This window comes from Pseudochaenichthys georgianus, chromosome 7 (genome assembly GCF_902827115.2).
Source record: "Pseudochaenichthys georgianus chromosome 7, fPseGeo1.2, whole genome shotgun sequence".
Classification (NCBI taxonomy): domain Eukaryota; kingdom Metazoa; phylum Chordata; class Actinopteri; order Perciformes; family Channichthyidae; genus Pseudochaenichthys; species Pseudochaenichthys georgianus.
In genome coordinates, this window is record NC_047509.1 from 18,681,006 (window position 1) to 18,693,405 (window position 12,400).

General features: G+C 37.2%; 1 protein-coding gene across 1 annotated transcript; it reads right to left on the reverse strand.

Moving 5' to 3' along the window:
• Positions 1-2,263: 2,263 nt before the first annotated feature.
• On the reverse strand, positions 2,264-10,439 carry LOC117449983 (deoxynucleoside triphosphate triphosphohydrolase SAMHD1-like). The gene is made up of 15 exons (XM_071203581.1): positions 10,391-10,439; positions 8,925-8,986; positions 8,677-8,837; positions 8,368-8,483; positions 8,028-8,122; positions 6,557-6,703; positions 6,364-6,455; positions 6,076-6,187; positions 5,890-5,981; positions 5,662-5,777; positions 4,119-4,252; positions 2,655-2,756; positions 2,423-2,527; positions 2,342-2,351; positions 2,264-2,295 (listed from the first exon to the last, which is right to left on the reverse strand). Exons 1-15 carry the CDS (start codon positions 10,437-10,439, stop codon positions 2,264-2,266), a joined length of 1,425 nt encoding a protein of 474 aa, XP_071059682.1.
• Positions 10,440-12,400: the final 1,961 nt, after the last annotated feature.

The following is a 12,400-nucleotide window of genomic DNA, read 5'->3' on the forward strand; positions in this document are numbered from 1 at the left end:
AGCTCTAATAGAGTGAGTTATGTATCAGTAGATTTTTGGTATTAAATGGATATTGAAGTGTGTGACTGTGTGAGATACGTTTCTTCAAATATTCCCTTAGATGAATTACCTCAGGGTTGTGCAAAAAGAAAAGAATCTGTCCTAGTGATAATTGTTGAAGAATTGAATAAGCAACTCTATATCTAACTGAATTCAAATCGCTGCTGAATTATTATGTTGGATGAGTAATATTGACACAATGACGCACAATAAACACAACATTTAATTGATTTTAAATTAAGAAGAAACACTTTTTTATTAACCCAATCTCAACAGCAACAAAGTTGAAACATTGTTCTAGGTTTTCCTCAAAAGTCGCATGATGACAAATCACAACATTTTCACACCATGACCATAAACAGAAATACACCCTAAGTTAACCAGATTCATACAGATGGTTACATTGAAGGAAGGAAGCTATATTGTATAACTACAGTATGAATAGTAATATATAATGGTAATAGTAATGATATTGATTTAGTATTGATAGATTAAAAACAAAGACATACACCCAAAACAATCTTTAATCAAACATGAATACAATTAAAAAGAATATCTAATCAGGTTACCACATTAATTCACACGATGGATATCTTAAACAAACAAATCCCTAAATTACACGTAAAATTACATTTCAAATAGCCATAATATGGTATTAAACAGTGATTCTTAATTAAAGCTGATTTAAAATGATCACATTTGCACTTAGATCAGTGTATAATATTAAACAAGGCTCTAAAAATTGCATACTGTATATGGCCCAATTATGCATAATGCATCCTCATTCACTTTTAGGTCGTTAAGTCACATACTCACTTGATCACATTTCTCGATCACCTTCAATCAATATGAACCAAGGAGTGCCAGGAAGTGTTTTCTTTATTTTTTCAGGTTTAACTTCCATTTTCCAAAACTTCAGATTCATCAAGATTCTGTGACGTGAGAGTTGCTCCACACTGCATGTAAATAAAGAAAGACAAGTGTATCAGCATTACCAAGAGCAGAGCTGCAACTATCTTTACTGAAGCAGTAAAGTGTAGTCTACAGTGGCGCTACATTATTAGTAGCTCGACAGAAAAATAGATCCAGCTTCTCACTTTACTTAAAGACGTAACCTTTGTCTTTACTACATATTATAGGCATTTTCCCCCATTTTATTACATGTACAGACCAAATTATAAAAGTGAAGTGAGTGAGGAAGTAATCGCTACTTAATCAATGATTCAAATAATCATTAAGCAGCAGCCAGGCATAGATGGTTTTAACTCCAGAGGCAAGATTGAAGTGCAATTGAAGTGCAATTGTATCCTTGAGCTCTGACGAGATGTAACGAAAGTAATTATTCATCCTTACTGTAAGAGAATATTTTAATCCGATCTGTGTATTTAGAGATTCTCAGTCTTTCTTGCATGTTCCTGTGTAACTTCTCAGGAAGACACAGGTCAAGAGGTATTTTGCCTTTCCTGTGGGGGAGGGGTTTGGGCACATGAGGAGTTGCAAAACAGAGGTGCTTTGTTCCGATGCCTGGTATTGATTAGAGGAAAGGCGGGAATATAGGCCCCTCCTCTTCTAATGTATAGATGTGTTCCTGTCCCCTTTGTCTCCAGAGTTTGCTTGGGGTCTCATAATGAAAGTTGTGAATATACCTTGTGAATTCTCCGGCCGTATTTTCTCTCTCAATAAATATCAGTGTTTGACTAAGGCGAATCCAGCTTCCATTCCTTTCACGAGCATTGGCTCTGCATTGCTGAACAGAAGTTTTCCTCACACTTACCTGCTCATGTCCATATACTAAAACTCATACTGTTCATATTTTATAGTGTAATACTATGATATAATATCACTGCCATTTAATAAAACCTCCTACCCTATTTAAAAACAATTATTTATTTGACAGTTGTAGTGGGGGTAGATATGTTTGTAAAGAGAGTACGGGAATGACTTGTAGTAGGCGGCTCATCTGCTTTTCCAGATGTTCAAATGAAACTAGAGGGTTTTTCTTACCCCCCAAGTGGTCCAGCCAACCAGGCAGCAAACTAAGATTTGCTGCTCAGGACATTTTACTTCGATTTGACAACTAACTACTCGGCTATAGGCAGTCCGATACATTCTATGTTTAATATCTTAGATATACATATTACCTGGATTCAACTGTTCAAAGTGTCCCCTGGCAGCTTCCAGACTTTTAGGATCAATTTTTTTGCCGTAAACCCTGAAGAGCGTCTCAGAGAAGTGCACAGGGAGAAGCTTGGATACCTGACAAGAATGATAGCAGCATAAATATAATACAAAATTACATAACAGAGGTTTCCCTAAAAGGAAATACACAAAAGCTCACACAAAAAAAGATTAAGATTGAGATTTCAGTCGTCATTATTCTGACCTGTTCTCTCTTCATTTTGAATGTTTGGTTTTGGTTATTCTTGTTGTAGAAGTCCATACTATCGATGGGGTCCTCCGCCCCACTCCCATAGTCCATAGTAGCAGACTAGAAGAGAAGGTTGAGACAGAAGCCTCTTCTTTATTCAAAAGTAAATCAATGGAGATGGCAGTATCTAAAAAAAAAACACAATTTGAAGATTAGCGAAGCAAAAGTAAGTACACGAAAAACTTACCAAAATGACAAAGTCCTCCTGTGTCAGCCCGTCAGCCTGAGCTTCCTGTCGTGCGAATGGGAGAGCTGCAGCCAGTTCCACTTCCAACTGAGATATCTCATCCTTAAATACAAAGGACAAAGGTTGAGAACTTATGAGAAGTGAGAGATTACATTTACATTTTCAGTTATTTCCATCGTGATAAAACACAGTAAGAGGAGGTCCACATTAAGCAGGTAAATACAAATCAAACATCTTTGTTTCTCGGTTTTGGCTGTCTATCCAAACTCAAACTAAAGATGTGCTCTCACCCGACAACAGGCCTTTTAAAAACAATGTATTAGAATGTATTCTTGATGCAAACCTTTTACAGTCTATTGGAAACATAGAGTGTTTGCAAAAGGATAATGTAAGCTTGCCCAGTTGCTGTCAGGGGTCTGTGTGGCAGTTTATTAAACGTTTATATTGCTTCATAATTTCTGTGTAATCTCTCATTTTAAATGTCAGTTTAGCAGGTCATATCACACAGCAATTGTTTTTAATCAGTATTAAAGATTGTTTTGTCACACCCCACACAATGATAAGTTAATGATGTTATCATTGATTATGTCATACTGTTGACATAATTATTAGTCAGGCACCTGACTCACACCTCACCAGATGTTGGCTTTGAGGCGCAGATTTGTTCATTTCCAGATACAATGATGCCATCTCTTTTATTGTTCACTGCTGGCGTAGGTCTCTATAAAAACCACCCTGAGTATCTACTGTGAACGCAAGGCTTTTTTTACGCAGTGGATTACTGTGGATGTAGTCTAAGTGTTATGTGACCTCGTACTATGATCTTTCTTGCTCATACGGCATAGTTTCTCTAAACAACAATTCTAGGATAGTCTGCTTAAAAGCCAGGTACAATACGAAAAGAGGCAATGGAAAGTGATAGAGACAACAGAAACAAGCAATGTGTTCTTCAACCACAATAGTCGCATCACATTCAGCTCTGTTTTGACAAACTTTACTTTTGTAATAATCAGGGACAAATTCAAAAGGGGACTGAACCGATTATGCTAAACCTTTGCAAATGAGACACAAATATGGAGTGTAATTCTCAATCACCAGCAAAGTTTGTCAAGCAAAAAGCATTACTCAACTTCTGATATTTGTATGTAAAGAAATAAGGTAACATACATTTGAAGTAAAATAATTAGTGGCAACCGAAGGCGTGTCTGCTCAAACTGAGATAGGATGTAATGAGAGTTGTGTCATGAAACATAAATTAATTAAGCTTTCCTGAGTTACATTTTTTAAATACATTAAGAAAATAACTGTCTTTTAAGCAAACATGAGGTTACGCTTTTGCCCCCTCCTGCCTTAATCTCTTTTGATGAAGAGATGACATCGATCTTTTTTCCTGCTGTACAATCCCTTGAGATTATTGATTACAAATATGTGATGTAATACAGGAACAAATACATTACTGCACACCTTGGTTGGGGTTCCTTTATGCTTGATTTCACCCAGACATCTGTAGTGTTTACGATCGACGATGTTTTTTAGAATCTCCCTTGCCTCTTTGAGATTATCCTCTGTGGAGTTGAGTATCTGGTCAAATACACAATCTAAAGGACAAACGGGACAGAAGAGCAAGTTAGAAAAACGATGTCACTGACACTGTAAACTGAGAAGCATGAGTCACAACATCTGCAGAACAACTTTGTGATAACATTTGTTCTACTTTAATTTGTTCTTAAAAATATGAAAAACACTCCATGACCAAATTGCATTTGCTAAACCAAAATGTGTCTGTTAATATCATCTGTAACAAGAATGGCAAGTTTTTGTTTCTCCGTGAACTGAAGAGCATTACTTTGAATCTAAAATGGTTGTGTCTTAACTTAACCTTTACAAAACCAAAAACATAAGTGTAAAGGTGTAAGGAAAGGATTAAATGGTGAGTTAACCCTATCTGCTCTAATGTGCCTGTTGTCATTAGCATGTCCTTGTGGCATGCCCTGGCCAAACTCGTTACCCCAGTAAGAGCATAAGGTTTTCTGGTCAAAATCAAATCAAATCAAGTTTTATTTATATAACACATTTATAAACGATTTTTGGTCGAGCCAAAGTGCTGTACATATAATAAAAATAGCCTACAGTAGAGACACTTTACAGCAAATACAACAGCACAGATTGTTCAGAATATCAGTATGAGAAAAACAACACCCTCTATTCTTAGACCCTCACATCGTACAAGGAAAAACTTCCAGAGAAAACCCACAGTTTAACGGGAAAAAATGGGAGAAACCTCAGGGAGAGCAACAGAGGAGGGATTCCTCTCCCAGGACGGACAGACGTGCAATAGATGCCGTGTGTAAATTGAAGAGATAATGCATTTTACAGCATATAGACCGAATGTTAGGAAATGCATGTGTTTGTAATAAGAAGATGAATCTACGAAGATGTCAACTACAATCCTGTGGGAGCCTTCAGGGAAGCAGCATGACGAGACCCAGGCAGGACCGCAGAGACAGGTTTAGCCACGATTTATCTGGTGAGTTTATTTTGTTGTGTTGTTAAACATACTAACATGATAAAAGGAATACGGTACCACCAAAATGATCATTTCTGCATTAACAGCACTCACACAGACGAGTAGTTCCCCAGTGCAACTGATTATGCAGTAGTGTTTTAAATAGTACGTTTCCCCCCCAAAGAAGTGTTGGATAAACGAGACATGGAGTATAGTGCATACATTTGTAAACAGATGTTAGATATTGTTATGCTATTTTTACTTAAATTCATCAAGACTTTTATCGTTTTTTTAATAATTCATTCACTTTGAGGTGACAAAAAACAAAGTTTTCTTCACCATCTTCTTCTACATAGATCATAGTGAGGATTTAGGCTTTTTAGAGGAGTGTTAGTGAGAGCCTGTGTCTCTAATGGATCAAAAATACATAGTAAGTTTATGAATAATGCTTTGCTTTATTGTTAAAAGATAAGCTCACAGCACAAAGTGGTTTCTGCTGACCTGTCAGCTTGGTGTAGGCCTCCATGTCATCTATGGCTGTGGAGAGGGTGAACTTCCTCCCTCCTGAGCCTTTAATCTGGATGTGCGTGTCTGCCTTTAAAAAGGCCTCTGCAATCCTGTATGAAAGTAATATGTTATCACTTTGTGCATACCATACAAAATATTTGATTATGAAGCAAATTAAATTATTAAAATCAGAATACCAACGTGAGAAGGGAAGATACTCACATATGCTCTATGATCTTAACCACGTTGTGCTGGTAGGCTCTTCTGTGGAGAGAGAACCTCGTGTGGAACAAGTCATAGAGATTGTTCACCTCCTGTTAACAGAATTATCTATAAGTTACCACAAATCATTTCAATTGATTGCTGTTATAAAAGCTGATCCAAAAGCAGATGTCACAAAGTCAGCACCTTGTCTCTAGTGCAGATGTGCTTCTGCCCGTCCACCTCACACACCCTGGCAAACTTTATGAAGCGGTCATGGTCAAAGTTGTTCTTGATGCCCAGGTGGTGGCAGTCCCTGATAGGACACAAAGGCAAGACAAGTAAAGAAAATGTGCTTATTACAAAAACTCATCTAAGACACCAGGAAAATGCTACATGTTCTTTAAATAACCAGGACTATGTTCTAAATGTGAATTATTTATTTGTATAATACACATTTGTTTTATTGCATTAAAAATTGAACTGCTCTAGCTGGCGAAGTAGTCAAACGTGTCCACATCAATGCCGTTTCTTTTGTTGGCCACAATCTCATAGAGGAAGGACTTCTTCTTTAGACGCTCTTTACACTGTGGAGATGACAGCACAGAGTGGCTGGCATTAGACATGGGCTATTGTAGCAATAACGAAGATAATGCTGATATCATAAAATTCAAATTGCGTGACTAACTTCCTCTTGTGTTTTTGGGGGTTTAATCATCTCTTTGATGAAGTCCAAGTCTTCGGGCAGCTCCATGCCACATGCCTCCATCATCCCCTTCAGATCCCCATTGGATTTCACCAGGTGGTCGAACATTTCTACAGAGGCCTCCTCATGCTGCAAGGTACACAAATTCATTGATATATTAGTATGAGAATTCAAAGTGATAAAAATGAACAATGACTCACTGTTTAAATAGAAAGAGCCTGGCTTTGCTGAAAACATGACAGTTTAGTTGCCAAAACTTGCATAATGACAGGGAGCTCTGTAAAGCACAGACTGGTTTGCACCGCTCCGCCTATACCAGATGTTTAACCACTCCCACTCTTCTCATACATGTTTAAGTTATTGCTGATATTTAACACAGCTGTAATGGTTATTTAAACTGAACAAGTCAGAATGACATCCATTAATATCCAATAAATGTGAGACGTGTCATTATTCGTAAGCCAATACATTGTGCAATCAATATGTATATATATATATTTCATGTTGATAAGTTAAATTGATTATGTTGTCTATTTTCACTTTTATTAAACTGAAACACCCGAATTAAGAGTATATGAATATATATATGAAAACCTTTCAAGAAGTTCCTGGAAGAAAGCAGACAAAGGTAGTTATAATATCCTTTGAGAGAGTACCCTGCATGTGTCTCATAATACCATGAATGCCACAACTAATTGTGCTTAAAGGAATAGTGCATAATTTAGGAAAGGATTATGCTTTATTGCTTTTGACTGAAAAAAGCAACAAAATAAAACTAATTAATTAAAGGCAATGCCGCATTGAATGTCAAATATTGTGTAATAAGATACGATAATTGTTTATTGTCAGATCAAATCTGAAATTGTTCCTGCATCATAGCAGCTCTATTTGCAACATCAAACAGGGACACATATTAAGACACGATACAAGGAAACAAACATTTAACATAACAATCACTGAAGAGAAAACATGCTTAAGACCCTCAAGCGCACATTATACCTGGGATATAGCTCTGTATTTAATTTGAGGATGGACTGGTGCACAAAGGAGAGCTTCAATCTAACTTTATTAAATCGTGGGACCTTGTAACTCCGACTGTTTAGATAGAACATAAGATAAGATAGTACTTTATTGATCCCAATTTGGGAAATGTTTGAAAATATGTTTGGGATCAGAGATGTTGATGGCCAGCTGGTAGGTTGATTGATAGAATTTCTCACAGGGGTGACCTACAATCTTTGAGCAGATTTTCAACTGGTGGAGCAGTTTTGACTTTAAGGCGGAAGACAAACACTTTTACCGTGTAGTATTGCAATACAGTCAAAATCACAGATTGAAAAAACATGATCAGATCATGACATGCAGCTGCTGGCGGTGTTTTATAAATGTGTTTTATTTCTGTTGTTGGGTATAATGTCACACAATAGAGACAATAGGAATAATAACTGCTCACCTTCCAGTTTTCCATTTGTTCACCTAGTGGACCAGATGGGCGTGTTGCTTTGGGGATGAACATTTTATCAAACAGATGGGAAAAGGGTCCATGTCCTATATACGGAGAAATATAAATATTTGTAAGCAAATGGTGCTGGCTATAAAACCAACTGAAGTGAGCCATTTTAACATTCTATAAATATATATTGCATTTTAGATTTTAGATTATTCTCTGTTCACAGTATATGTGAGAAAAACTTAAATAACTAAACAGGTAATACAGGGTAAGAAATTGTTATACAAATGGTCATTTTGTTGATGAATTATTCATATTAAAGTGGAAGGTGTGTATCACTCACCCAGGTCATGGCATAGCCCAGCGATCTGAACACAAAGCATGTCTCTGTCAGTGATGTTGAGATCTTGCTGCTTTTCCTTCAGAGCTTTCACAAGCTCTCCTGCTAAGTACCCCACCCTTCACCAAAGCATAGAGCACACAACAATAAAAAGTCATCACACAATTACCACTTGAGTGTCCTGTTGCAGAACAGGATATGCAATTTGTTTTAAACTGTTTATTAGGTGCTGCCATAAATACAGTCCGATTACAGCAAACAAGTCTTCACTTAATATTGATTTTGGATAACATTAACACACATTGGACATACCCAATTGAGTGTTCAAACCGGTTGTGGGAGGCTCCAGGATAAACAAAGTAGCCTGCTCCCAGCTGCTTGAGGTATCTTAATCTCTGGAACTGAGGCGTGTCGATGATTTTGACAAGAAGAGGGTGCAACTCCATACTTCCGTGGATTGGATCATTAAACACCTAACAGAATACGTACAACAACAAAAACTCAAATTATGACCCTAAAGAGTACAACTAAACAATAAATACAACAACATATTATATCACCTTGGGAGCTGATGGCCAATGAACACCATCATTGAGCTTCCGCTTCTTGATACCAGACTTTTCTGGGTAAAAGAAGATGCAATGAATTACAGTCCTGTATCACATTGTATTTTTGATGACAAGTTTATAAGCTACTGTAAATTAAATAAAAAAAAGCATTTTATTTTTCATCAGCTTATTAATTTAGGCCAACCATGATATGAAAGCTAACCATCAATTTAAATGACCAAACCAGAAACGTCTGCAGAAATATGCTCTGGCTTTGAGAAGTACCTGGCTTTTATGTCTCTACCACACCCATCCGATTGGTCACTGCCCATAAAGGGGAACTATTTTGTGATAACTATACAACCAACAGGACAGTGTGTGTGTGTGTGTGTGTGTGTGTGTGTGTGTGTGTGTGTGTGTGTGTGTGTGTGTGTGTGTGTGTGTGTGTGTGTGTGTGTGTGTGTGTGTGTGTGTGTGTGTGTGTGTGTGTGTGTGTGTGTGTGTGTGTGTGTGTGTGTGTGTGTGTGTGTGTGTGTGTGTGTGTGTGTGTGTGTGTGTGTGTGTGTGTGTGTGTGTGTGTGAATACATGTTTGAAAATGTAAAGTAAAATGCTTCAATCTGGTGCACTTTAAGCACACAATTACTAGAGACTAGATCTAGGGGGTACAACTCTAAACACCCATATGAAAAAGATCGGTTTACATTTTAATAACCAAATAGGTGAACATAACCAATAACCTACCATAGCCAAAAACAAATACATGTCACTTATTTTATTTTTGTTGTTCATTCATATCTTATTTTACCTAGTTAAAATGTATTTATGCATATTTTTGTATCTCTCAAGTTTTAAACGATATTTTTGGTTTACTGTCCTATAGTATACATTGAAATTATTTTAAACCTGTTTATCCAAATAGTTATAAAGGAGTGCCTTGGAAATATTTGTTTACATAAATTGCATTTATCTCTCTCGCTCGCTCCTATGCCCACTTTGGCTGTGAGCTGCGGACGCCTGATAAGCCAACACCCCCCACTTTCATCACTTACAGCACCCATCAATCTAGTGCACTTTGAGCAGAATTACTAGAGACTAGATCTAGGGGGTACAACTCTAAAACACCCATATGAAAAAGATCAGTTTACATTTTAATAATCAAATAAGTATGTGAACATAACCAATAACCCATAGCCAATAACAAATGTTAAATAAATACATATTATTTGTATTGTTATTTATTTGTTGTTGTTCATATCTTATTTTACCTTGTTAACATTTATTTAGTAATGCACTTTTTTAGATATCTTAGACTAAAGTTAATTATCTAAACACTCAGAGTCCTTTACCTCACTGAGCTGTAGTTATCAGCTTCTCAGTCTGACAGGAGAGCTCTCCTCCACCTTTGTTGTACAAACATCTTCTTCTTATATCCGTTAGCGCAGCTAGCACCAGGTGCTAATAACAACAGCACCGGTACCTCGCTCCCACGCTCGCTCGCACTTTGGCTGTGAGCTGCAGGCCAACATCCCCCACTTTCATCACTTACAGCGCCCATCGTACAGGGTAAATGAAAAGTGTAACCGGGGTGAAAAGGGTGTTACCTTTACTTAATTATGAATGTTGTTACATCAAGGCTGAAAATTAGGATGAGCGCAAACAGTCAAAAATAACACAGAATTTGGTGATGATTAAATAGTTTACAGTGAGATTTACTCCCATACTTTTGGCCATACTCAGGCAGCCCTACAAATGAATTGAGATTTCCACACAAATGTTCTTTAGCAAGTGTGCAGAGCAGTGATGATTTAAAAAAGCAATTTGAAGGTTGGATATTTGTAAATCTTTTTTCGTGTATATATATTAATAATTTAAGATGTAAATGAATTCCAGTTTATTTGTAGTACTTTATATTTTTATTGTGACATTTGGTGGCATCAATGTGTGCATTTGATACAGATAATGGTGCACCAAATCATAATCTCGCCTAGGGCACCAAAATGTCTAGGGCCGGCCCTGGACAGCTTAATAATAACAGCAAAACCAAAGCAAGTTTTTCAATAAGACGTGCCAACAGGATGCCGGATCTATTTCATGGACAAACAAAGGTTTTGCAAGCGGGCAGTACATCACATTGGCTCTTTTTGCTGCTACTTTGACAACATGGTTGCTACCGGTTTTGATTTTGTGCTGTTGATGCCAATTTTTTTTCTTTTTTCTGTGTGTTGATTTGGTGTTTTTGATGAACAAAGACTGAGGTAGATTTTTGAATCATTAAACATCTGATAGAACAAAAACAAGATGCACCTAGTTTTTGTTTATCTAAAAACATTGCTGATCAGTGAACTAGATTGTCTTAATTTCATACGCAATCTTCCTGGCAGTAGAGCTTTGATTTTATTTTAGAAAGTGCACCAGAAGGCTCGCTCATCATAAACAATGAAAAAATAAACTTTACTTGCTCCTTGTATGTTATTGTATGTAGACTACTAATACACTAATAAAAAGTAACAGATACAAGCTAAAGCGAGAGAGAGAGAGAGAGAGAGAGAGAGAGAGAGAGAGAGAGAGAGAGAGAGAGAGACACGTGTGTTGAAGTGTAATTGTATCACTGTATATATATATATATATATATATCATAATATATATATATATATATATATATATATATATATGTCAGGGTTTCCGCTAGGATTTTTTCTCGCCGGTCAAATGTCCGGACAGAATTTATTTTACCGGACAAATTTGAAACTTACCGGTCATATTTCAATAATAATAATAAGAGTTGTGTAGCAGAGTTTCTGTTAGCAGGTAATCAACGGACTATGAGCAGATATGCTTCAGTTTAAAACTCAGTTCACGGGCTCATTTTTATATTGCTTCAGTTTATAATCGTAACAGATCGAAAAATTCAGATTCATTTTTCAATAAATTATTCCACAAACAACATAATTATTACATTCAAACAAACTACTTGTAGTAGATAACGTACATTATTCAAAAGTTTACATTAACTTTGAATAATAACACGGGAGAAACGGAGCCTCTCTTTTCCCCTCTCCCTCCCTCTCTCTCCTCTCTCCTGACAGCCCGTCAGTTTCTCAAGCAGCTCCTGCAGCCCGCTAAACAGAGGGCGGGGCTTCAGGTGATTCTGCAGAGCTGCGTGTCTCGGTCATAGACTGTATATATAAATGGACGTAGGGTCCGTGACGTCACCCATAGGATTCTGTAGAGTTGCCGTGAAGCCCTTAGTAGGCGGAGTCGGCCACTAACAGCTCAACAGTGGTCAGAGTTCAACTCCCGCCTTCTCCAGCCTGCTCCAAATAAGGGCAAAGAGGCGGAGCCGAGGCGGGACCTGCTGCCACCCAGCTGGAAGTTCCAGAGCTAGCTGAAGCTACCAAGCTAAGCTAACATGCTCCCCATCTGCACACTGCCGTCGCATTTTACGTTTCTAAGGTAAGCGGCCATGAAACTATTCAGCAAAACTATA

Bases quoted from the DNA above. Each gene is read 5' to 3' on its own strand.
- LOC117449983 (XM_071203581.1), bottom strand. From the start codon at position 10,439: ATGTTGGCCTGCAGCTCACAGCCAAAGTGCGAGCGAGCGTGGGAGCGA. The intron at 5,982-6,075 runs GTGCTGACTTTG...TTCTGTTAACAG, and splicing joins ACATCTGCACTAGAGACAAG to GAGGTGAACAATCTCTATGA. The intron at 4,253-5,661 runs GTCAGCAGAAAC...TTTGTCCTTTAG, and splicing joins GGCCTACACCAAGCTGACAG to ATTGTGTATTTGACCAGATA.